This window comes from Manacus candei, unplaced genomic scaffold (assembly GCF_025592945.1).
Source record: "Manacus candei isolate 608988 ecotype Guabito, Panama unplaced genomic scaffold, ASM2559294v1 h1tg000010l, whole genome shotgun sequence".
Taxonomy (NCBI): Eukaryota; Metazoa; Chordata; class Aves; order Passeriformes; family Pipridae; genus Manacus; species Manacus candei.
In genome coordinates, this window is record NW_026138058.1 from 7,256,774 (window position 1) to 7,284,090 (window position 27,317).

Sequence of the window (27,317 nt, forward strand, 5' to 3'; positions counted from 1 at the left end):
AGTATATGGAGGCTCTGCCTACACTAACTTGAAACCCACTTGGATGTCTCCTGTCCAGTACATAATTTGCACAGCACTGCAAGTATCTTAACTTCCCTGCTTTCTCCTGAAGTTCAGTTTGCGTGTTCTCACCCAGTAAAAGTAATTTGCAAAGCATAACAAGTTGGCCAAATTATCAGGAAAATACTCACAGTGAGCATTAATCTCCTCAGCTCCTGGAGCAAAATGGAGGCTATGGAAACAATGCTCAGCCTCGGACATCTGTGACCTCTGTTTCACAGAGCTCCAAGCCCGTGGGACAACTCAACAACATGTACAATGCAGGTATGTGCAGAGAGAGGCATCATCTTAGTGTAAAGACAGGTGTGTATCTTCCATATGGAAAAGAAAAAGTCGTTTGGGGGTTTGGGATATTTTGCTCTGGCACTAACTATTCGACATTCATATAATTGCTTCTAACCTTGTTTTATTTTTTGCAAAGTTTTGATTGTGTGTTGAAACATTCAGATGTGAATTTCTCAAGTTTGTTGCTGGGCAGGATAAAAATGAGGTTTCCCGTGGAAAATAATTTTAAATGCGTAATTGACCTGTAGAGGCAGGAGTGTTGACATAAGTGAACTAAAACTTGATGAAAGGGTGTATACAAGAAGCAATAATGTTCTAAAGAACAAGAGCTGTAGAGATAATAGTAGTCTTCAGCTTATGACAAACAAGTAAAAGTGGCTTCCTTTAAATCCCAAACTTTTGTGATTCAATGAGGCAATAATGAAAGTGCATTGTGTAAAGAACAGCATATAAGAGGAGTTTGAATTTAAACTGTTATCTTCCGAGTGCTATATTTTAATTGAAAAGTTTTTACCTTTTGGTAAAAGTTACTGAAATCAGTACATATCCTGAGTTTGTGCACAACTTTGGATCTTTGGTTTATGAAGGCGAGAGGTGTCTTTGCTTTCCAAGAGGAACTATTTAACATCAGATAGGTTACAGCTTAAAAAGACGGCAGCTGTTCTGTGGCATTTGCTGCAACTGTTTGCTACAATGGGCTTTGTGTTTAGTGGCTGAGGTAGCCTAATAAATAAATGCAGAAGCAGTTGCAGGGATTTTGCCTATGGACCATAGCAGTTCATTAATGCTAGGGAGTCACTGACCTCACGTGTGTGTTTAGTTTAGCCTGCAGAAAGCCTCTATGAAGAAGAAATACTTCCATAAGCATCTGAGATCCATCCATCTCCTTTTCTCTCCTGCCCAAAAAGACTTTTGACCCCCTGTGGTATTTTGAAGTGTATCTGGCAGTGACCATAGTCTAAAGTTATTTAGTTTTGTCACTTCCAAAAGATTCATGTCTGACTGCCTCAAAGGGAAAAAGCAGCAGCCTAAATTCAATTTATTGGCTATCCCGTCAGTAGTTTCAGAAATAACTATAGGTGGTACTGCCATGAGCTCAGCTAATTATGGGAGCATTGTGCAGAAGGGACTGCAGGACACCTGAAGTTGTACCATAGGACATCAGTGGTGGGGAGGAGGAGTTGTAGTTCCGTCTGAGATAAAACATAGGTTGGACTAGCAGAACTAAATTAGATCAACCAAAACACATCTCCAAAATGATACAGTTAAAAGCTTACATAGCCATTCTGTAAAAATGGGTATTCCAGAGTACATGCAATTGAAAATACTTAAATAGTAAAGAAACAAGCAGTTTGACAGGCTTATTTACATCTAAGTTCTTATTGTTCTTTCTGCACCCATATTAACTATCATACGTAAATATGGAACACTACAATTAATGTAGATGATATCAAGGGAATATTTCATACTGTATTCAAATTTCCTTCTACTTTGATATTTCTTGATTGATTTTAATAATGCTGAACTGTCAATGAAACAAAATTTATTAATTTTACAGGGGAAATTTTAAATTTGGGTAATATTTATTGTAGTAATGTCATGTGTATGTTAATTTCTGTGGAAGAATCCAGTTTCCAAATGTAATTGTAATCAAAAGTCAGTCTGGTCAGTCTGTTTTATGCAAGAATGGCTGCTGTTTGTTGCATACAGTCATATTAAAAGGGATATTGTGCTGCAATGCTGTGCTATCTGGGATGCTGTGCTTAAAAAGTAACTTAACTATGCTAACTGCTCTAGAAGCTCTGCATTAAAATGTGTCTATTAGAGATGATTAAGTAGATCTGCTAATAATAAGCTGCACTTTAAGAAACTGATACTCAAAAAAGGCAGTATTTTACCGCGTTGATAATATGAAACATATGCCTTACTTTCAGAATTTTTTAATCTTGTTTTCTCATAAATACAAACAGCAAATTAAACAATGTGTTAAGTACTTCCTGGCTGCATAGGTCATAGTTAAGGAGAACTTTAGAACTGTGAGCCTTACAGCAAGGTGTAGCCTACATGTACATTCACTTCCAGCTTTGCAGGCAATGTACTTTAAGTCATATCCTGGAATGGGCCCCATAATAAAGTACAATTATTTTTATTCGACTACTCTAGGCCTGACCGTTGCGGAATGTGACCAGACTTATGGAGGGTTCTTTGATATTCTGAGGGGTGGAACAGAGCGATTTTTCACTAATATTAAGGATACATCTTCTAAAGTTATCCAGTCTGTGGCCAAGTGAGTAAAAAAAACAAAAAATAAAAATTTAACAACTGTTCTGCTAAGAGTTCTAAATGAAGGCTCAGGAGCTTACTTCAGAAATGATAAATTCAGCATACCTTTCCAAGTTTGAGCTCTAATAGGTGGTAGGCAGCCCCTGAAATTTTATGAATGATATTGATACAAAAGTTACTTTAGCAGTCATATACTAGAATTGAGAATGTTGCAGCAAAAGCCTGTCTGTAAGTACTTCTTACTGTATTTTAAATCCTGAAAGCTTGTGAGAGATGAGCAAGTGGGTGCTGGAGCATGGCAGAGAGGTATGGAATAGGACTGTCATGATGCAAAACGAGTGAATTGAATTACTAGAAAGTGCCTTTCTTAATAAGAGAGGAAGAAAAAAAGATGGAATGGTGAAAGGTACAAATCAAGAGAGTGGATCTGAGGGGAAAAAACCTGCAGAGAAATAGTGAATAAGCTCTTCAGTTTAGCTTTCAGGTAGAATCCTGTGCCTTCAAGACAGTGTGAGGGGATCTGTTTGTTTCCTTTACCCTGCATTGCCTGGATGGATGCTCTCCTGTTTAGATGTTTTCAGATTCCTAGTGTGTGATTATTTTTTTTAATCAGGTTTTTCAGCCCCATTTCAAATGTTTCTCTATGATCAATATTAATTGATCTGTATGATTTATATATTTTTCTCATAATAAAATTTGATGCAGTGTTAAAGGGTTTTCTTAGTTCTAAAAGGAACAGATAAGTCACTACTGAGTACCATGTCTGAAGTAGAGCCTCATAAGGATTACTGAACCTTGTTCCTCACTGTAGGCTTTGTGCCCCTTTAATTGGGATACTAATTGAGATACTGCTTGTGAAGTCTGTTGCTTGCCATGTGGGTTTTTTCAGTTTCTGTGTGTAACTTGTGTACAGTACTCCTCTAAAGTGTTTATAATATTCAGTTAAGTTAGATCTGTAGATACTGCACCTTCATGGTCACTTCAAGTGCTTTTTTAGCTGTTTGCTCTTACACTTAGCCTGTTTAAACTTCCTATGCATGGTTTAAAAAGGCCAGGTCCTCTTTGTTTTTTTTTTTTTTAAAGGTTGCAAAAGTGGTGGAGCTTTGGTTTGTCCTTAAGCTTTCTACAGAAGCAATTGGGACAGCAGCATCGTGGGGAAACCACGTGGACTCAAGATAGGGAGGTGTACAAGGGCAACAAACTGTTGCATGATGAAACGTAGTTTTGGCAAAGTTATAAGCCCTACTTTCCCATGGTTGTATATTAGATCTTATTCTGATACTGTATTTTTATTGTACGCTATGTGCTTCTGAAGTACTCCTGCACTTCAGTGTCTTGTACTCTTATCTCCACATGACTTTCTGGGTTGTTGGACCTCCATCACTTAGTTATGTTTGAAGAGGTTTCCTCTTCCTGCTCTTGCAAGTGATTTCTTCCTTAAAGGCTACTGAAAGTTTTAATAATTTTTTGATTTTGGTGTTGTGCCATTTTCCCCTTTTCTAGTGGTGGATTAGAACTGTCTAAAATTGTCTTCTTAATATGGAATGGCTTATGCTATGCCTACACCTTATTTTTATTTATCTTACCTAACATATGTGTGTAGCTTTTTGCTTTGTTTCTTTAGTAAGTGTAGCGTGCAAGGAAGAAAACAGTGGTTGTATATCCAACCACATCTGCAGAGCTCATGTAGCAACTTCTGAAGTATTGGACAGTGAGTGCTTGCTGTCTGGAAAGATTGTTTGGTTCTTGTGCTTTTCTCTACAATGGTTTAGATTATGGTGACTGCCCAAAATAAGTCTTACATCTTTCTTATTTTTAAAGTTAGTGTGCTACTTGTAAGTTGCTGGTTAGTGTTCTGTTGATGAACAGAACAGCTTAGTGCATGGCTTGTGGAACTTACTAAGTATTAGTCAAAGAAAAATTCACTACTTTTTCCCCTTGCTTTTTCTAATTACAGAAAGTCACATGTGGATATTTACTAGAATTGAATATATTGCAAGTGTAATTGTTTGACCTTGTTTTGCTTGGTAGCTCCTAGTGGGTGGGAGTACTGTCATATCCAAATGAAATCCATGTCCAGAGACTTTTCCAGCTAATGAGGGATACACTTGCAATGTGCTGTGGTGGATTGACAGGGGGTTGTCAGACAGTATTTTATGTTCCATGATTCATCATGAGGAGATCAGTCCCTCACAGATGTTTTGGACTAGATTGATTGAACAGGAGGAGTAGGAGGATTTATGTTGAAGTGATTCTTGAACATCACCTCTGACAGAACATGTGAGACTGTCCGTTTTTTTTTTTTTTAAGTTCTACACTATCGTAAAAACATCTTGATTTTGTGTAAAGCTCTCTATCTTCATACTACATTTCTGGTTTTTTGTGTTATCTAAGCAAATTTAGTCATTGGGTTGAGGAATGGAGAAAAAAGGTTGAGGGAATGTGCCAACTATGTCATTATGTTAGTGAGAACCAATTACTTCAATACTAATTTTCCAGGTAATATTTAACCAATACTGAAAAAAGAAACTCTCTCCACTTGTAATCTGCCAATATTCTTTAGCAGGCCTTAGTTCTGTAATTTCCATTCTTTGATAAGCCTGTAGTTTATTTTTAATCCTAACTGTATTTATCAGTTCAATGAAAAGGCAAAACGTGAATTAAGATGACCAGTACTTAATGTTCTGTAGGACCTAAGGTAGGGTCAGGTCCTTTGGCATTCAACATTTATTCTGCTGCTGGGAGTCCCATGACTGGGCTTGTGCGTTCATAGACTATGTTTCAATCAAGATGAATTGTTAATGCTTTGTTTGCATCTACTGTAGGGCATGTCTCTTTCTGTCGTGGTCATTCTCTGCTTTACAAGCTTGTCTTGTGGCTACAGCTGATAGAATCAGTGGTGTGAGAATATCTCTTCTACTATTGCGTGCTTGACTGCCATTCCAAAACTCTTCAACCAACACAGGAAGCAGACATTCTGCACCAATTAAAATGTCTCTTCTTTGTCACACATCTTTGCCACCACGCTTAAGCACTCCTTGTGTTGGAGTCTGCCATCTCATTAGGTAGGGGTTCTCCTTCCTGCTCGTGATTGGTTTTCTGAATTGTGGAGTTACTTCCTTTATCTGCAGACAGACTTCTGTTACGCTTGTGTGTTTCTCTCTCTTGTGAAGCTTCTGTGCCCTTGACCAGCTTTTACACTCATTGAGGTCTGCATCCACACAGGTTACAAATGCCCTGCAAAAAAAACATAGCTAAATGTTTAAAGTATCTGATCTTCACTGGCATTGAAAGCAGCACTCAAAACTTATGATCAGTCTTCCTTTGCTTTGTCAGAACAGTCTCTTTCACTGAAAAGATTCTGATGTAGTAATCTATGGAATAATTAGCTGCCTTTTATTGCCAGCTTTCTTTGCTTCTAAGGTAGTTTTATTTCTGCTTTAATGCCATGTTAATATCATAGATCTTTCTATTACACTAAGTAGTTGAATAATTAATTCAGTTTTATGAAGCAAAACCAAGTGGGAACAGATTCATGTGAATTTCAGTGCTGTTTTTCTTCATTGCTTTTAAAAAAATAAACTGGAAAAAAAAAAGGTACTTAGCTAATTAACAGATATTTTTTCCTAATCTTGTAAGCGTAGAGATGTCTGGAGGAAGATTGCTTAGTATGAGGGTGTTGTTTAAGTGAAGATAATGGTATATATTGATGCCTGTACAGCTTATGCTAAGGAAAAAAACCTCAGGAGCAGTTAATTGACGGTGAGATAAGGAAAGGGTTTAATTTGTGCCAAGGCATAGATGTTACAGGATGTGCTGGCTGTGCCTGAGATGTTACATTTTCTAATACTGCTTGACCAATCCAAGTTTTGTCCATCCCGTTGCCTTTGCTCTGGTCCACCTCCTGGCCCACCCCATGGGAATTGGGTCTGTGACCTTTTGGGACCACCTCTTCATCATTCTCATCATCCTCATAGCACAAAGGGTACACTGCCACCTAGTTCTTGACTGTGTTCTGTTGTTCAGGCCAAGATATGAGTGTTCTCTAAAGAGCATAGGCCTCGCCTTGACAAGAGACTAAACATTTCTACTGAATTCAGGGGTAGGATTGATATGAGGAGCATGGAATAGGGTAAGAGGGTAGAGGAATGTGTAAACTACTTGTGCTACAGGGTGAGGGATAAGGACTGAAAATTTATAAAGCTTACAAAATTAGAAAAATAAGAAACTAAAAGGTTCTTAAGGCATCAATATACTCAAATTGTAACTATGCTGGTTGGTCTGTCATTCTTTGTTCTTTCTCATCTTTAGCTAATAACACAGGGTAACTATGCACAGCTGTAGAATTTTGTTCTGTATGCTAATTAGTTGTGGTCTTTAGGTGCAGCTGTTTTCTGGCAAGGTTGATAATGCCAACCATTTACATAGTGAAAAGTTTTTTAACATCTAATTAAAACTTCTGATTTTTGCTTAGGTATTTATTCTGCAAAATGAGAATTCATATCTTACTTGCTGCATTTCATAGAATCATACAACAGTTTGGATTGGAAGCATCATCTAGTTCTAACCCCTGTGCAATGGCCAGGAACACCTTCCACTAGACCAGGTTGCTCAAAGCCCCATCCAGCCTGGCCCTGAACACTTCCAGGGGTCGGGCATTTGCAGCTTCCCTGTTCCAGTGCCTCACCACCCTCACAGTGAAGAATTTCTATCTCATCTATCCTTGCCCTCTCTCAGTTTAAAACCATTCCCTCTTGTCCTATCACTACATACCCTTGTAAAAAGTACCTCTCCAACCTTCTTGTAGGCCCCCATTAGGTACTGTAAGAAAAATCCCCATGCCTCTGTTTGGAGACTACACTAGTCTAGTCCAGTCCCTCTAGACTTGCTAAAAAGCCTTGAATTAGCCTGGTACCATCAGAAAAGTGACTAAATATTAGTGTCATATTACACATTCTTATTAAGCTTAATTAGAGCCTTAAAAGCACATTGAGTTTTCTATATTGAATCACAGGCCAGAAACCCTCTTTGCAAGTCTGTTTGTGTACTTTCCTACTCTTATCACCTGCCAACAACATTTCTATGTAAATGAAATTTCTGCTGTTAACAACATGAAAAGAAAAACCTTATTTGTGATTTGTAGTTACAGGGTTGTATCTTGAAATATGTAGGAATGCTTGCCAATGTGACGAAGCATTTTTTCACCTTCTTGCTGTTTAAAGAAATGCCAGTTACCATAAAACACTCCACTGTAAACAGAGAACCTTGTGTTCAAGTATTACTACTGAAATAGATCTGAAATCTTCAGAATAAAGTTCAAGGAACTTTAAGGACATGGTGTGTTAGATGTATTCTGGACACGCCTAAATTGATTAAACTAAATTCCTGGTACTGCAGTTTAGAAGCTAAGTTTTAACTGCTGAAACATTCTGAGATTTCTTGGGTGTAACAAGCACACAACTTTTTCCCCTTCAAAACAGCATGCTTGAGTTGGCTGTACTCTGTTGTCGACATGCTAAACTGCATTCTTGCAGCAATGTGTGTGTGTTGAGGTCCATGCTCCTAATAATATTGCATTTTAATTTAGACAAGTGTAAAAACTGGAGCTGAATCGAGTGGTGTTGCTAGTAAGAAGTCAGAATCTGAAAGTCTTCCCACAGGAAGGGATGTGAGGACTATTGATTTTTGGCTCTTAATAGTTCTGCAATTCTGTTTGATGTTTCTGCTTAACCTTGGTGTTAAAGCACTGAAGAGATAAAGGTTCTTTGTTCTTCAGCTGTTATATTAGGTAGTCCTTTATCTTGATATCAGAAAAAGTTGGTGTTATTACAGAGATCTACATATTTTCTTGCTTGAAGCTCTTAGGTGTAAGCAACAAATAACATTTGATACTTCTTAATTTTATGAAGGACTATAATCATCATTAATTTTTGTAAGAAATCATGATTAGCTCTGAATGTAAATTTCTGCCCTAATTACTTTGGCTGCAACAGTGTTGCAGCTTGAGCTTATGTGTGTCCTTCCAATAGTGCAATGTGTTTTGAAATAGTGACCATTTGTCTACCTCCCTGTGCAAGATTTTTCAAGGCTGAGGAATCTTCTTTAGTGCTTTGTCTAGTGAGACTCAACCTTCTTTGTGGTGATTTCAGTTTGAGATAGTCTTCCATTCAGGACAGTTGTCCTTGCCTTATCTAAAATCCTTCTCACAGTCCTTTATTCAATAATTTTTTAATCAATCCCACTAACCTCCTTTATGTTTACTAGCAAGCAATAAAAATCAAAGCTTGATGTTTTCTCTTGGTGTGTAAAATTTGAGTTCAGTATCCTGGGTCTGCTCTTTTATGTAGTGTCTTGAAACTTTGTTGGAAACTCTGCATTCCTTAAACATGCATTGTAGTGTTGTGATGACATTTTGATGTTCTGGAGTTAATGTCCTACTGACATATTTAAGTTAGGAATATCTGAGTTAAGTTCTGTAGGTGAGGTTTGTTCTTATTTTGCCAATCCAGGAGTGCAGACCTATATAATTATACTCAAGGATGTTGGCCTGGCACTGAGTCTCTTCAGGTTTTGTTTGTTTTGTTTTGGTTTTTTGTTTTTGTTTTGTTTTGTGTTTGTTTTTGTTGTTGTTTTAGGGTTTTGTTTTTTTTTTTTTTTTTTTTAGTTTTTTTCATTCAGCTACATAGCAGATACCTTAGAAAGAAAAAATAATAGTGATCTTAAATTAGTAAATTATTGACATAATGTGGATGATAAGGTAGAGATGCAGGGAATAGACCTAAATAAGTAAATTAAAAAAAAATAAGTCACTGGGACATTATTTTTCAAAAAGGCTACTTTTTAAAGCTATACACAACTGTATGAAGAGATGACACTCAAAAGAAAGATCTGTCTGGAGGGTCTCCCAGTTGTACCCTGTCTATTAAAGAGATCACAGCCTCAGTTATTAAGAAAAAAGAAGGGTAGTTGTCGTTGATGACTCCCTTCTGAGAGGAGCTGAAGGCCCTATATGCCAACCAGACCCATCCCACAGGGACGTCTGCTGCCTTTCTGGGGCCTAGGTGAGGGATATTAGCAGGAGACTCCCTGAGCTAATTCAGCCCTCTGATTATTATCCACTGTTTGTAGTCTGGATTGGCAGCCATGAGGTTGATAAAAGAGGTACCAGGGTAATTAAAAAGGAATTCAAGGCTCTGGGCTGTTTGGTTGATGGGAGAGGAGCGTAGGTTGTGTTCGCCTCAGTTCCTGCAGTAGCAGGGATGAATGAGGAGAGGAGTAGGAAAAGCCATTTTACCAATAGGTGGCTAAAGGATTCGTGCCACCAGCGAAATTTTGTTTTTTTTGATCATGGGGCAATTTTTATGGTACCAAACCTGTCAGAGTCAGATGGGCTTCATCTATCGAGCAAGGGCAAAAGGACTCTAGCCTGTAAGTTGGCAGGGCTGATTAAGAGGGCTTTAAACTAGATTTGAAGGGGGAAGGGGTTGGAACCAGGCTCTCCAGCTGAAATGCATATATGTACACCAATGCACGCAGCATGGGTAACAAACAAGAGGAGCTGGAAGTCATTGTGCAGTTGGAAAGCTGCGATGTAGTCACCATCAGAGAAATGTGGTGGGATGACTCGCATGACTGGAGTGCTCCCATGGGTGGCTACAGGCTCTTCAGAAGGTACAGGCAAGGTAGGAGAGGTGGAGGAGTGGCTCTATATGTTAAGAGAGTCTCTTTGTAGAACTTGAGGTCAGTGATGATAAGGTTGAGTGCCTGTGGATCAGAATCAAGGGGAGTCTGTTGCTGCATCATGATTAAATTACTTAAGTCTGAGACTCTTCTATAGGAGGCCTGGGGTCAATCCAGTGAGGAAACCTGACTGTGAGTGTGGGACGTGTGGGGAGTCAAGCAGGGCACCCATGGGCTCACTGGAGCCACCCACTGTGAAGGGGCTCTAGTCCTGGCAGTGACGGTTTGGTGGTGGGAGTGTGACTGCCAGAGTGCTCCTCAATGATCGGACAGGGAGATTTCCCTAACACTATTCGTATGGAATCCAGATACTGGATAGCATGGCCATCTGTGCCATGAGTTATATAATTTTAAACTTTGAAGCTTCAACTAGGATGTTAATGCTTCGTCGTTAGGCTTTCAAACTGATACCCTACAGTGAATTTTTATCAGTAAGAGTAGGGGCTAGAGGAGTGAGTTAAACATTAAAGGCATCTCTACAAAATCCCAGAGATGGTTTTGGAGGAACTGATTTAACTGAGGAACTGTTCAAACACAGTATCTGTTCTGGCCCTGTTCTGAAAACCTTGAAGTGTGAGGTAGCAATCCTCAAATGGAAGAAATGAAACATTATTCATGGTCATGAATGTGACCTGAGAGACCTGGCTTTTAAACTTATGGCTTGAATGATTATACTTCCCAATACTAACTCTAGTGTGTTCTGTTTCAGTTATGCAAAAGGAGACTTGGATATATCATACATCACTTCCAGAATTGCTGGTATGATAGCTATGTTTTTCTTAAGCATAACTTCTCATTGTTCTTATAGTATGAAAAATGTCACCTGCTGTTTGTTCTGTCTTTAGTGATGTCCTTTCCAGCTGAAGGTGTAGAATCTGCCATCAAAAATAACATAGAAGATGTGCGGTTATGTCTGGACTCTAAACATCCTGGCCACTATGCTGTGTACAATCTCTCTCCAAGAACATACAGGGCTTCAAGATTCCATAATAGGGTGTGTATAGTTTTTTTGTGTATTTCTGTAAAAGATCTTGCAACAAAATGTCCTGATTATACCTTCAGCTTTTTATTGTGAAATATGTTCAAGGAGGCTAATAAAAAAGATGACAAAGGAATAATAATAAAAAAAAATAAACATGACAAAAGGATAAGTGTAAACACAAGGTCAAAGAGTTAACTTGTATTCTGCTTATCTTTACTTTTAAATCCAAACTTAACTGATTACAGACTAATCTTTTTCTGACTAAAGTCCACTTTTCCTGGGCTAATGATATCTTTGAAAACATGTCCAGGTGCCTTACATGTTTCAAATTTAAATGGGGAGTACTTCATGTAGTTCAAGTCTTGCTAAATTTCAGCCTCTCCTATATTCTGCCACTTTCCTTTATCAAGGACGTGGCGACTGATTTGCATAACCTGTTCACTGGACTTTCTCCCACTACACACCATTTGACTCCCATATGACTCAGCTTGACTGACTGTTGGTACTGTCTTCAGTATTGTTGTAGCTTAGCTGACCCTCCGTTGGCCTTTCTGGCAATTTCTCTGATATTGAAATGAAGATATTTGCCTAAATCAGTAACAAGGTTTTCAAGGCCTCACAGAAACCTTTGTGATCACCTATATCTGCGCATAATTGAGTTTTTTCAGCTAGATCGATCCACCACTTGTTCTGGATGTCACGGAGTTTCTGTTGGAGCTTGCTGCATGCAAGATGAAAGGCTGCTTTTCTTGGTGACAGGATGGCAGTGCAAGGTGTGCTTGGTGGGCGGTTCTCTTCTTCCTCAACAAGTCCTGGATTTCTTGATTGTTTTCGTCAAACCAGTCCTTGTTCTTCTTGAGGGAGAACCCTAAGGATTCTCCGTCAACCTGCACCTCAGGAAGTCCCCCACCATCCCCATATCACCATTGGCCAATCAGAGCTCAAATCAGTCCAGCAGTTTAATTACCTAGGTAGCCTCATCTCCTCGGATGGTAAGATTGACGGGGAGATAGACAACAGGTTAGCAAAGGCATATAGTGCTTTTGGAAAACCTCATAAAAGAGTGTGGCATAATAAACACTTGAAGAAAAGCACCAAGATCAGTGTTTACAGAGCCATAGTGCTGTCTGCTCTCTTGTATGGTTCCGAATCATGGGGCATCTACCGCCACCATCTGCGTCTCCTGGAACGGTTCCATCAACGCTGTCTCTGTACAATCCTAAACATCCACTGGTCAGATTATGTGACCAACACATCTGTTCTAGAACAAGCAGCAGTCACAAGTATTGAGGCCATGTTGCTGAGAACACAGCTGTGTTGGGCAGGGCACGTCTCCAGGATGAAGGACCAACCACCGCCTCCCTAAGATCCTGCTTTATGGTGAACTTGCCACCGGCTGCTGCAAGAGAGGAGCCCCGAAGGGGAGACACAAGGACTCCCTGAAACAACATCTCAGTCTTGGCCATATTGATCACCATAACTGGTCTACTCTGGCCTCAAATTGAGAGGCCTGGAGACACACCATCTATAACGCAGCTGTCTCCTTTGAGAACACAGCAGGATCACTCTCGAGGAGAAAAGGCAACGTAGAAAGAACCGTGCCTTGCAGAATACACCATCTAAGGAGTCTTTCTGCTGTGCCTTTTGCAATCAGATATGTCTATCTCGTATTGGCCTCATTAGCCACCAGCGTGCCTGTAACAAATGTGGATAGAGCCTTCCTAAATCTTCATTCATTTTGTTGTATACTTGTCTACGAGATCGAGTATTGACACACCTGAAAGAAATCATTACTGCCTCTTTGGATAGATGCAGTCAGCTGCTTTATCTGCAGCTGGTTCAGTATGAGGCTCAGGCAGAGGCTATTTAAGATGGAAGGCAAAGCTTAATCATGCAGGAAACTTCCTACATGATTATTTGTAGCAAAGCAAAATTGTTCAGCAGTGCTTTTTAGTGCTAAATTGCTGGAAAGTCTACCGAGGCTGATGTAGTGAACTGATTTATTCGTCATGCTACAAAGCTGTTGATCTCTGTTTATGGAATGATAAATTTTGTGGCTGGGAATTAGTTTATGCTGAAAATGGTTTTTTGGTTATGCAAGTTTGAGGTGTCTGTACACTGATATTTCTGATGTATCTGTTCTATGAATGGTAATATAAGCACAGCTAAATCTACCATTGATCTGAAAGTGTTCTCATCCAAGTTTATCTTTTTGATGTTAATGTTGTCTTACTATCTTTGTTTTGCTGGGTAGTAATAGTTAGGTCATAACTAGTCAAAACATTGTAGATTGCTGCTAACTTTATTGTCTAGGAGTATTTAGGAAGTTTCTACAAAGTATTGTCTTCTGTTTTTTGGTTGTTTGTTTTTTTTTTTTTAAGGGTGACTATTTTACTTGGAAAACAAACTCTTTAATTATATTTGAAAATTTTACCTGCCCGTTCTTGAAATCAAGATGTCCAGCAATTCTGACTAACTTCATTATTCAGTGCTGGGTGAGAGCAGCCGTGCAGGGACTAAGGAGGCTTAGTTTTTTTTTTTTTCTTTAGTGCCTCCTAAAGATAATTAAGGCAACCCTTAAACTTGATCATAGAAGAACAGTTTCTAAAATTTTTAATTCTGACTCTTTGCTTAGAATGTATTTGTGAAATTATATATTCTTGGCTTCTTGCTATATGCTGTCTGTATGGAACTTCTATAAATTTCTTTAATCTTGGTTGAAAGCAATGGTAGCTTTGAAGTCTCTTCAGCTAGCTTTGAGTCCTGCTAGGAATAGGTTGCTCAGAGATTGTGCACTGTCTGTCATTCTGCTAATTGTCAGGACACTTTGAGCTTAAAATACAGCCAAAGAAACAGAAGGTGATGTAGTTTTGTTACATCTGTTTACATCTTGTAATAAAACTAGTCTTTGAGTAGAAAGTAAATGATAAATCCCCCAGAAAAGTCATAACTTTTTACGTTTTCTAATACACATACTTTTCTGGTTCGAAGCTGCATTGTGATTCTTTCACTGTGTTGTGGTTTAACCCATGGCAACCAAGCCCCACATGGCTGCTCGATCACTCCTTGCTGGTAGGATGGGGGAGAGAATCAGAAGAGTGAGAGTGAGAACAGCTGGACTGAGATAAAGATAGTTTAATATGTAAAGCAAAACCTGCAGGTGCAAGCAAAGCAAAACAAGGAATTCATTCACCACTTCCCATGGGCAGGCAGGTGCTCAGCCATCTCTAGGAAAGCCAGGCTCCATCACATGTAATGCTTACTTGGGAGGACAGACGCTATCACTTTGGATGTTCCCCCTTTCCTTCTTTCTGCCCCATCTGAGCATGATGTCCTATGGTATGGAATATTCCTTGAGTCAGTTGGGGTCAGCTGTCCTGGCTGTGTTGCTTCCCAGCTGCTTGTGCACCCCCAGCTGCTCACTGGTGACGTGATGTGAGGGGCAGAAAAGGCCTGGACTTTGTGTAAGCACGGCCCAGCAATAACAAAAACATCCTTGTGTTATCAGCACTGTTTCTAGTACAAAGCTGAAACACAGCCTCATTTAGTTACTAAGAAGAAAATTACTCCAGCCAAAACCAGCACACTACTATTGTAATATTTGGGATGTAGTGAAGCCCACATTTGAGGTTTATTGAGTCCTGTGGTGAGTGGGGATATAAAGGACTTGTTGTCTTAGCTTTTATTTATTCACTGGTGACTTTGTGTAAGCTTTCACTAACAAAGGAACATTCAATTTAAATCTCTTGCAAAGTGATGCTTTCTGAAACTGCCTTCTTTTTTTTAATTAAAATACTAGAGTACAGTTAAATGTTGTAGAAGACTTGTATGTCAGCCTTTTTTCCTGTGCTTGGTACAAAATCAGTATTTTGTGATCATCAGTTCAGGTAATTCATCACAGAGTAACCCTTGAACTCTTTATCTGGGTAGGAAAACATCTTGCTGATAGGAAAACTTGGTCTTTGACATGTGGCAATTGCGGTTGAGATTAAAAACAAATAGGAGAAGCTTGCTTTGTAAGTTGCTTCCTTGACCTTGAATATGTCTGCTCTTTAGGTGTTGCAAGTGTACCAAGGACCAAGTTTTGTACACTGGTGGACAGTTGATTTTAAGGATATAGGCTCTTAGTAGTGAAGCTGATTATTTGGCAATGTTTTGTAGCACAAATTGCAGAAGGAATATTACTTAACCACTGAAGATCTTTGAATAAAGGGCAAATATAAAAAGAAGCCTAGTCTTTTTATTGTTGGGGGTTTTTTTGGCTTTTTTTGCTTAAGTGTATGTGTACAACAGTTGAAAGCTGTTTTACTTGATTCCTTGCTCTAAGAATATTTCAGATAGTAATTTCAGTTGTTGATACTTCTAGTGCAGCAGACTTGTAGACAGGACTGGAGTTTTATTGCACTTCATCCTATAAAGTGGCATTTACACTGTGTGAGACAACTTTTCTTGAGCACCTTGCTTAATTTCAACATGAACGTGGCATTAAAGTGTAAAATTGCCTCTTATGTGCACAGCTTATGCTATGCAAATGTGTATGACTGTGATCTCGTTTCTCACATCTACTGCTGTCTCTCTCATCTCTGTCATTGCAGGTTTCTGAATGTGGCTGGCCAGCAAGACGAGCACCAAATCTTCAGAATCTTTATAGCATATGCAAGAACATGCATTTGTGGCTGAAACAAGACCAGAAAAATGTTTGCATTGTGCACTGCCTTGTAAGAAATTGGTTTAAGTCTGAAATAGAGCTTTAAATTGTGATTAAGAGTGCTAGTATCCATTTAGTCTGTGACTCTTATTGGCTTTCTCTGCTGGGGGCAATTCCTTCCTGCTATGTCTCTAGGGAAGTTACTTGCATCAGTTTTCTCCTTAGGGAAATTAGTAGGGTAATGTAGCCCTCGCTTACTTGCATGTAGAATGGAAGGCAGTATGCAGGAGGCATTAAAACAAAGTAGCCCTTGGGACAAAAAAATCTGCTCTACTGTTTCGATGTTTGCTCTGTTTTTTGTCTTCCAAGTGCCAGATGGGTGTACACTGCATTTCCCACTACTGTCCACTTAGAATGTAATCTGTAGCCACAGAATTTCAGAAACTGACTGTGAGATACTTGGTTAACTTGCTTCTGCTGGCAGCAGATTGCTCTGTAACTTTCACTGGTCTATAAAGTGTTATTAACTTGGTATAACCAAAAAAAGCAGTAAAACCCTCTACAGAGCCACGTTGTGTCAAATATGGGGGTGGGAAGAATGAATTTAAAGAAGAGTTACTCTGTTCAAAATTTGAAAATACAAGGCTACTCTTATGTTTGTGTGAAGGAATCACATGTGAAATTTTTTCATTCTTAATTTTGTTGCACAGTAAAAAACAGAACCATCACCATTGTGACAATGCTTGCAATGCTGCTGGAAAGCACTCAGAACCTGTCCTTTGATATGGTATAGCAGTCTATAAGGAATATCACTACTGGAGTCAAAAAGAGAATTTGTTAATCTGACAAACCATACTTGTGTGTTTTGCAAGGAAAAAAAGTCAATTAACATCAGATCCTGAAAACCGATGTAACTTTCAGTGCTGCTGTGAGGTTAGACACAGCATTTATTAGAATTACCTATCTAATTCTATATTAATGTGATACTCCTAGTATCTCAGTATCACGTGATTGGTGGTCAAGTAGGTAAAGAAGCAGATGTGATGAATTAGCACTAGTTTTTGTAACATCTTTCCCTTCAAGTGTTTCGTTTAAGATACGTAACTCATTCCTTTTCCTCAGTTGTGAGGGGAACTTTTATATATATGTGCCTGCACGACAGACGTGATGTGAAAAGCGTACACCAGAAATGAATGATAAAAGTTCTGTTCCATGCTGCTAGCAAAAAAACCTTGAAGTCCTGTTCTATCAGCCCTTACCTCTTTTAAATCTTCTGCCTTTCTTAATACAGGGATGAATCTGGGATATGTACGCAGCCGTGATTCCAGCAGAAAGAGGTTCAGTGTTTTAGTCTCCTTCCATTAATTTCATGGCAAACTATTAATATCAGTCAGTTTTAGACAGAAGACTAGAGTTTTTAGTGAGTTTAGTCCTTCTGAATTTTTGTACTTCTCTTATAGTAGAAATCCATGATTGTCAACCAAAAACAGCACTGAACTGGAGTTTCAAACAGCAGCCAGGAAAGAAACCTTAAAAATGTGTATTATTGACAGTAAGATAAAAAAGATAAACTGAAAATTTCAAATAGTGTTATGCTAAAGTAATTTTTCATATTTGAGCAAGCAGATAATACGTAGTATCTTTTGCATTGTGAAGAAATTAAATGAAAACCTTTAACGTTCAGATACAAACTGCAAATCTAGTGATGGCCATAGACCTTGGACTTCATAACATTAAATAAGGAGACATCATGTTCTTCAGTAACTTGGGTAATGCCTTTTCCACTAGGTTTGATAACAAAGTAACTTCTGTTTGTTTTTTTTAGGATGGAAGAGCAGCGTCTGCTGTTGTAGTTTGTTCCTTTCTGTGCTTCTGTCGTCTCTTCACTACTGCTGAAGCTGCAGTTTATATGTTCAGTATGAAACGCTGTCCACCTGGCATTTGGCCTTCTCATAAAAGGTACTGTGAGGTACTGTTGAAGCCAGTAGTTATTCAGTTCTTAATATGGTACAGGATGCTTTTTAGGAAGATAAATAATTTCAATAATGTCTGTGTTGGAACATGTGTTTTTCCAAGTATTTTGCTGTGTCATAAATAGAGAAATTCTGAATCTGGGCTTTGTGACCCTGTAAGTTACTCATGACGTTCTCATCAGAAGTGGTTCAAGTGTGACCAGTAGTGAAGAAGTGTTAGGAGTGAAAACAAGGGTATGCAGAGTTTTGGGTGCTTTCTTAATTATGAATCCCCTGCCACATTTGACTGGTTTCGTGTTTCCTAGTTTATTACAATAGGTTTTATTGTATCAGATAACTGAAGTTCTGTGGCAATACCAATAATTATTTCTGTCAATTGGGTAAGAATACCTAGTGCTTTTTAAAGGAGTGCCTGCAGAGGTGACTTGCATATACTTTGACAAACATTTTGAACTGTTTGACTTAATTTGTTAGATCTTATAACAGTAAAATCTCAATAGCAAGTGATACTGGTAGTAAGAGTATTTCCAACCAGAAGCATTAAATTTTGAAGGGTGAGAAATAAAGTATTAGTTCAGTGTAAATGACAGATTATACTGTTGTACAGATTTACTTTAAGTGTATTTAAAGGGTTCTCTACAAGATAATTTATATTAACGAGGACAAATTTAAAGCCTTTAGGAAGATTTGAGTGATCCATAATGTGCAATATATGAACTGAGTAGTTCTTGTAGTTTAGTGTTTAAGGCCTTTGGAAAGAGTGGCTAGTTTGTTTTACAAGTGAATATATGTAAAGCTACAGACCTAAAGCAGTGACTGGAGCTGTCTGGAATGTGGGACACGGGTGCAGATGAGTTCATATGGAAGGCTGTATTCAATTTTCTGGGCAGTATATTTTTCTGTTGTGATGCAGCCATCAGGCTTCTGTACAGAAACTGAGTTGTTGTCCCTAAAATGAGAGGCTGGCTACAGTTGATAAATATTTCTCTGTTTCTATTAATTTTCCTTTTGTGACACTCTGTATCAGATTTGAAAATGTTTCCTGAAAGTGCTGTTAAATCTTTCCAGTGTTTTACTGTTAACACTCATCACTACTTGGTGACTGTATAAGAACAGAAGTAACTCACTTATGTGTTCACCCATTTTTTAGAATTTTGTTCTCTGACTAAACGAGTACCTTCTGGTTTTGGCAGATACATTGAATACATGTGTGACATGATGGCTGAAGAACCCATTATTCCTCACAGCAAGCCCATCCTCATCAGATCAATTGTCATGACTCCTGTTCCACTTTTCAGTAAGCAGCGTAACGGCTGCAGGCCTTTTTGTGAAGTTTATGTGGGAGATGAGAGAGTAACCACTACATCCCAGGAATATGACAAAATGAAGTAAGTACAGCTTATAACTTGCACTGAAACAGCATGTTATTTTTTTCTAGACTCCTCTGCCCCATTTTAGCTCATCTTGAAAGGTAAATCGTGGGGAAGAGAATGTTGTTGTTGTAGCAGTTTGGATCTGGTCTGGCAGAATGGGGGGGGTGATGGTGGGATGGCATCGCAGTGGACACTGCAAGGCAGAGGAGAGCAAGGCTCTCTTCTCCCTCCATGTGATGTAAAACTAGGAATATTGATCCCTGAGGTATGTGTACATGCACTGAACAGAGAATCACGTCTCAGTCATGAACACTGTAAGGATTCTCCAGGCATGGTAGCTGTAAGGTGGCTGCTTCATAGCCCCTATACGGCTCTGGTGTCTGCATGGGAATTGCAAATGGTACTGACAATACCAGGTGTAGGTAATCAAAGACAGGAAAAGTGACAGAATACCTAAGTCCTTTTAACTTTCTAGCTACTGAAGGCTTGGAGAAAGTAGACTAAGCATAAGATAATACATTATTTTTTAGGTAAAAATCAATTGTTATGTGTTTTTTTTCTTTAGGGAGTTTAAAATTGAAGATGGGAAAGCAGTAATTCCACTGGGTATAACAGTCCAAGGAGATGTTCTCATTGTAATCTATCATGCCAGGTCAACTCTAGGAGGGCGACTACAAGCCAAGGTAATGACCAATTTAAGAGCCTACATGAGGACTTTCTTTTTCTTGTTGCAGTTTTGTACCCTACTCATAATCTACTAACTACTTCACTTTATTTGCTGTTCTTTATTCAAAAAAATGCATGAGGTTTTCATACACTTGTGAATTCAGCTTTTTCAAGTCTTCTGAGTATGTCCATTCTTAATGTATTGCAACATCACGAAAAACTTGCTAATGAAGCCTGTCTTCAAATTTCTTATAAAAGAGTCATGTTCTTTTTTCTCCAGATAAGTAACTCAAATTAAACTTGGAAATCCATGTAAAAGATAAGAAGGGATAGTGCAAAGTTTGGATAACTTGGAGCATTGTGGAAATTGAGCCAGACAGTTCTTCAGACAGTTTCTGTACATGTGGGACAAACATGCATATTCATACATAATCCACTATTAATGAAATAGATTGTTTTCCCTATGTTTTTTCTACTTTGGGAATAGGAAGGTGAGTATCAAATCTCGTCATGTTGCAGAGGTTAACCCAGGTCTTCCAGAGCACCTTAAAACTGAAAGCCCAGTGAAATGATTCCTTAGTGCATACCATAACTGTGGTTTGGTTCAAGGTCATCAGGAAAAAGGCGTACAACTGACATTGTTGAAATTTAATTGGAATTTAGCTAAGGTTAGGTTATACTCCTTGGGCAGTCTCGTTTTCATTGATGATAGGGTTTCTTTCATGGTGTTTCTCTGGCGTTTATTCACTGATAGGAAAAGACTAGAATTTTCTCATCCACCAGCTGTAATGTGTGACACATCAACAGTGTTAGTCACAATCTGGGTTGGGAGGTTTGATGGAACAGTATTCAGTGTGTCCTTAGTCTTATGTGCTGTAAATTGCTGCCTGAACCTCTCTGCAGAACTCTTACAGAGGTCAACCACCGCATTTCAAGATCACCTCTAAGTGTCTAGAGCTGGGCATTGTGAATGTCTTCTGCTTCCTCACAGACAATTTTAGAGAGGGTTTATTTTGTCTTGTAGGAAATGTCTTGCATAGGAAGGGATTGAGAAAATGGATTTAATAGGTTGTTCAGGTTATCATATGGGGTTCAGGGTAGGGATGGATGGATCAAAGAAGCTCTTTCCAGTATGTCCATGTCTCTCTTTTACTGAGGAGCCCAGCACTGTATACAGGACTACAGATCACTGGTGCTGAATAAAGGGGAAAGATCACTTCCCTCAGCCTTCTGTCAGTGCTTTGCCTATTACTTGCTTTCTGGTTATGAGGTTCAATAAATGCTCATTTACAAGAAAAGCTTTCATAATTCAATTTTCTGGACTATTACTGTATGCCTTTGTAAGGACTGGCAAGACTATTTCACATGTGTTGTAACTAAAGCTAGGGAACAAATATGTTCTGGATTTATCAGTGAGCTGTAATTTGGATTTGTGCAAGATCAGGAGCTGCATGAATCTTCTGTAGTGGCAGTTTCTGGATGCTCACATTCTGATGAGGCATGCAAAAGTAGCTTTTCTGTCAAGAGAAGAAAGAGTTGAGAAAGTTGAGTGATTAAAATGAGTCAGCTCAGAAAAGGCTTAAATTCTGTCTGGAATAAATGGCTGACTTGAGAACTTTCAGAGAAAAAAAACTTTTTGCATGCCTTATGAAGTGTTCTTTTAAATGTGCTACATTAAAACTGTTTTAAATCAATTACTTTTTATGTGACATATATTTCCTGATTAGTGTGTTGCACAGTGGGTTTTTCTGAGTGTATGTTATTCAGAAAGGTAGCAAAGGTCATGCTGTTTCAGCCTCCAGTACAGGATCTGTAAATAAACAAAACTTTGATAGTCTGTTTTGAGGTTAGTGATGAGATGTATCTGACTCAAGGTATTTTGATTTGTTAGTGTTAGTAATAGATCTATTTATGTTCGTCTCAAAGGATGAGTATACATGGAATTAAATGGAAATTGTAGCAAAGCAAACACTTTAAAATATTTTAATGCTAAAAATACTTTGCATTATATTCAAGGCAGAACACTCTGCATACTGTTCTTGTGGGTTTATGCCATTTTCCTGTATTGTTTTCAACAGATGGCTTCAATGAAGATGTTTCAGATTCAGTTCCACACAGGTTTTGTGCCTCGAAATGCCACTACAGTGAAATTTGCCAAGTATGTTGACACCTCTTTGTAGAAGACTGAAGGAAGTTTTCTTTGAAACTGTCTAAGCTGCCAAAAATCAGCATATAGGAGGGGAAAGAAATAAAGTCAATGTAGGAAGTAGATGACTGTGATTGCAATAAGATTCTTTCATTTTCTCACCTCAAGAAAACTGAAGGTTTTGTTCATATTACAACAAAAATCATGTACAAAAATACCACGTTTAAAATATATGGGAAAAGTAAACAAATACAGCATGTTTTAAGTCTAATACTAGTTGCTTTGAACTTTTGTTTTGTACTGCTGTAGACCTAATCCAATTAACCATCAGTATCAAGCATCTATTTGTATGTGTCTTTACAGGTATGATCTGGATGCCTGTGACATACAAGAAAAGTATCCTGATTTATTTCAAGTCAATCTGGAAGTAGAGGTGGAGCCCAGAGATAGGCCTAGCTGTGAACAGCCACCATGGGAGAATATGAATATAAAGGGACTGAATCCCAAGATCCTCTTCTCCACCCGAGAGGAACAACAAGAGATTTTATCAAAATTTGGTAATGAATCCCTTGAAAAACTAGAGAACATGATGAAGTTTCCAATGTACTTAGCGTTTGAGGCTTTTGTTTAGTTTCTGATGTTCCATTAAGTGAAATAAATTTAAAAGGTCGGGTTTTTTTGTAAATGTCATTGAAAATGTGCATTGTATGAAGGAACTTAAATTATTCTCTAGTAATGGGTTATAATTATTCTTATCTTCCTTCTACTGTGGCTACATTTGCTTGCTTTAAAGCTATGAATATGCCATTTGCGGGATTTTAGCAAATGGAATTTTGACACTCAGGATTTGTAGGCAAGATGTCTTGAAAGAGCTTTATTTGGCTAAGATGGCACCAGTATCATTTCACTTAAAATCATCTGAGCATTCCTCGCAAATGGTCTTAACTAAGTGTGTTTTTATCAGCACTGGCATAGCCAAGTAATGTTGTAATTCAGTTCCTCGACTTTTCCAGCAGACTCTTTATTTTAATACTACATATTCAGTGCTTCATCTGCAGGTGCCTGCATTAATTCTAGTTGATGCTATTCAGTGTCTTCTGGTATCAGTAATTAGCTTTGACATTTTCATTCAGGCTTTTAAGCCTTCTCTGTGTTTCCAGGATAAAAGCCATGATGGAGATTACTATAGTGATTTTAGTGATAAATGAGTCTTACTCTACGCTTTTAATATGGTACATCTCAACTACATTTCTTTTGATACAAGAACCAGATAGATGTTGCTGGTTCTTGTTTTCTTTTAATCAGGATATGTTTTGTTTGTACTATGATTTATACAATTTTCTATTTAACTTAGTTTAATCCTACTGTAAACACAACTCTCGGGTCAGTAAAGTTGAGCTGTTTCATTGATGATGAAGATCTGTAAAAATTACTCTTATTTTCTTAAGTCACTTCCATTTTCTGATGGATAAATGAAATGTAAGCATTTCAAGTTACACTAAAAGAATTTCTTAAAGTTGATGGGAAGAAAATAGTACAAAAGCAAGTGCTGTGAACTGGTTTTATAAGCTTACCTTATTAAAATTTAATTTACTCTATTTCATTAATCATGATTTTTCATGTATGTTTTCTGAGACAGACTATTTTTTTCAGCATCTCTGAGCCACAACTGAGAATGAGGAAGGAGGGTGAAAAAGTGCTCTACCAGTTTTGTATTCAGATTTAGACCAGAAGCTTTCTCCGAAGCATTCATCCATTCTCTTCAAAGAGTGGATGAATACCGACTTATTTAGGTAGTCTTCTCAATTTGCCATGAGAAAACCTCATTTTTGAGAGATAATTTAGCAGTAGGTAACTCTGCCTGACTCAGTCCTACAGAAGAGTCACTTAATATCTGATCTCAGTAAAATAAGAAATATAAGAAGCAACACACAAGTGTATTACTTAACCCCTTGGGGATGCTTCTTAACAACTCCATGTTCTTGTCTGGCTTTGTACTCTGAGTTTTTTCTACAGCTGCATTTGCTTCTTTTCTGTTGTTTTGTCTCTTATTGCAGATAGTGTTCATAGCTTTCACATGTTTTAGGGAACAGTTGGTACAAGTGAGATGTTAGTTACGTTTTCCTCCAAATGTAAATAGAATGCTTGAGTGTTTTGCTATGAGTCTGATTTAATGTCCTAGCTGAAAACAAGGTCTTATCAGTTTTTTCAGTCAAAACAAATTCAATAATGCTAATTTCAAGGGCAGAGTGTGGACAGGAATTTGCCTTTACAGAGCGATAGATACTTGCAGATGGCACTCAGTCTGCAAGCCAAGTATCAGCTTCTGTGATGAAGGTTGAGAAGTTTCTCTTTAAGGGTTATGGCTTAAACTCTGTTTTTATAGGGAAACCAGAGCTGCCTAGACAACCAGGTTCAACTGCACAATATGAAGCAGAAGCATCCCAGCTGGAGCAGTCATCAGAAAGTGCACCTACTGATACAGAATCCCCACACAGCAGTAGTACTGATGCAAATAACTTCTTTCACTCTCTGGACTGGAAAGGTACAGGTTTTCCTCTGAAGAAACTCCCAGGCTTGTGTTTGTCTTGCATACCTTCCAATGAGTGTTTAAGCCTTCTTATTCAGCAAAAGTCTCTAATTCACCAGACTATGAGGAAAAGCTATTTAAAGAGTGAGCTCTGCAGACTAATAAGCAGTCATTCTGCTTCATTTGGATAAACACCAAGTAATGGGTTTTGGTGTTGAGCATAACTTAAATGCTGAGCTAAAGTTTTTTTTTTTTTCTTGTAAAAGTCTTAACCATGAAGGTCTATAAGGAAGCTTTGCATTCCCACAGCCCTACTTAGGCTGGACCAGAGGAAAAAAGGTATGCTAGCCAGTGGGGTCCAGATTAGTATTTAAGGACGGTGAAAAAGTAACTTTGTAGTTCACGTGTAACCCCTTTTTCTGGGTGCTGCTGTTACCGAACAAGTTGTATTCCTTTAAGAGGAGTCTATGCAGCAGTGGGGGAAGATGTTGGAAAATTCTTTTAACTTTAGCATAATAGCGTATAGTCCCTGTATTCTTGCTTAATCCTTAGTTTTGTACTATATACTGCTTAGTACAAATACCAGAGATTAGTGTGGCCTTTTGTTAGCTTCCTACATCTGTGACTAATAAGTCTTGTGCCAGTTAATGCTTCCTTATTTACTTACGTTAGTGATGAATATGTACTAATAGATGTCTTAATTTTGAGAACATAGACAGTGTTGGAGTAAAGAGTGGTAAGAGAAGTGCACCATGACCTGACCACATATTTGAGACATTCTTAAGGAAAGAAGATTCATCATAAGATCTGGGACCATAAAAGGGAATTTTGGGAAATAGGATGTTCCCAAACAGCCACCAAAGACCCTGAGAAGACCTCTACACAGACCCAAATAAATTCACGGAAATAATTAGCATATATGCATGTATTGACGAAATGTCATGGGTGTTTTTTAATTTCATGAGTATAACCTGCCTGTGCTGCTAATAAAGTAATGTGAGCTTTCTAATCTAGCAAACTGGTTGGAGAGTTTATTTCCCAGTTTTCAGTGGCACTGATATGTTGGCAAAAATGTCAGCAGCTGCTTAGGCTTTCATTGAGTGGAGCAGCAGTTACTGAGAGATCTTCTGAACTGTAAGTGGCACAATGATCTGAGGTGAATGTCCAAGTCAGCCTAATTTTGAAAAAATTCCTAATACCTGCATTGCAGAGTGGCAAATGTGGTAGTGAGCTGCTGCTTTGCCTGCCCTGTACAAAGAGGTGGTAGGCAACATTTAGTTGTTTTTTCATCAATTCTTTTGTGAGCTCTGATTAGTTAGGGATTGGCTTCATATGATGTTGCCATGATGTTGCTTCACATGATGTTGCTTCATATGTTGCTGTCTCATCCTAGTCAGCAGAATAATCCTGGTAATCTAAAACTATTTGGTTTTTTTTTTTCTCTTCAAGAAGGAAAAACTCCAGAAAGTGGAATAGAGGACAGTTCATCTAAAAACGATCATGTTCAACTGTCTGATGACAGGGAGGAGAGTGATCCTTCAGATGAGGAGTTCCCTACATTTCCAGGTGAAGAAAGCACAGTAATTGTTGATGAAAAAGACTCTACTCCAGAAGGAGAGTTGCTTTTTGAAGCCAATTTTGAAGCTCCATCTGCATCATTACAAAAATCTCTTCCTGAAGAGAGTGTGGACTTGCTGGGACTAGACTCTGATATATCACCAGAACAGAAACAACCTATCTCGGAAAGAAACTCTTCATCAAGTAATGCAGACTTGTTGAACAATCTCTTTGTGAGTAGCACATCACAGGTTTCAGTAGAGCCCACTGGAGATCTCCTTGGACAAGGAACAGATTTCTTTTTCAGCAATCAGCATCCAGCTGCTACTCAGGGTACATCTTCAGCAGCAGCCATGTCTTCAGGTATGTGAATTTAACATCAGTACTCTTCACCCAGTCAACACATGAAAACTGCTACTTGCATTTGTGCTTAGAAAATGGGTATCATGTACTCATACTATCACAGAGAGTGAAGGCATGTTGGTCTATAGCAAGATTCTGCACAGAATACCTGTTATTTCTGCATGAAGGAAAGAAATTCCGGTACAATATCCAGGTATTTAGTTATGATGCCAGTATCCTATTAGCTTTAAACCATGTAAAGAGAAAAGTATAAAATTTTGAATTTAAAGGAAATTCTTAAAGAATCCATAGCTTTCCCATACAAACATAACACGCTAGATCCTTTTCTAAATCCACATGTAAATAATTTCTCTTGCTAAGGCACAGAATTGTCATAACTTACTGCTTTCTTGAACTTTATGTAAAGCAATGTCATTAGTTGTACAGAGCTGTGCTGCTTAGGTCAAATGTCTGCGTGGGACTTTTAAGTGTTAATCACATAAGACTGCTAGGCAACTGGAAATCCTGTAGATTATTGTTTAAACCAGTGGGATAATGATACTGGTAAAAGATGTTTTCTTGCTGGTTTTACTGATGTTGACAGGTCAATGTCCAGAAAGAAAATGCTACATACTGCTGTCTATTGGGTATTTAAACAAGGTGTTCTGTTCCTCATACTAGTGGATAATCTGCTCTTTGCCACATTACTAAACTTTTGGGAATAGCAATTCT

At 38.3% G+C, this 27,317-nt stretch overlaps 1 protein-coding gene across 2 annotated transcripts in view; it reads left to right on the forward strand.

Moving 5' to 3' along the window:
* GAK (cyclin G associated kinase) overlaps positions 1–27,317 on the forward strand; it is a 75,519-nt gene that overhangs the window by 26,234 nt on the left and 21,968 nt on the right. The window contains exons 10-21 of one of the 2 annotated variants that reach the window (XM_051777466.1): positions 213–324; positions 2,509–2,632; positions 11,078–11,127; positions 11,214–11,362; positions 15,946–16,068; positions 17,824–17,957; positions 19,165–19,359; positions 19,910–20,027; positions 22,089–22,168; positions 22,520–22,713; positions 24,543–24,701; positions 26,136–26,606. In XM_051777466.1, coding sequence (XP_051633426.1) covers positions 213–324; positions 2,509–2,632; positions 11,078–11,127; positions 11,214–11,362; positions 15,946–16,068; positions 17,824–17,957; positions 19,165–19,359; positions 19,910–20,027; positions 22,089–22,168; positions 22,520–22,713; positions 24,543–24,701; positions 26,136–26,606 — 1,909 coding nt within the window. The remainder of the gene's footprint in view (positions 1–212; positions 325–2,508; positions 2,633–11,077; positions 11,128–11,213; positions 11,363–15,945; positions 16,069–17,823; positions 17,958–19,164; positions 19,360–19,909; positions 20,028–22,088; positions 22,169–22,519; positions 22,714–24,542; positions 24,702–26,135; positions 26,607–27,317) is intronic. The other variant, XM_051777467.1, reaches the window with a different exon arrangement.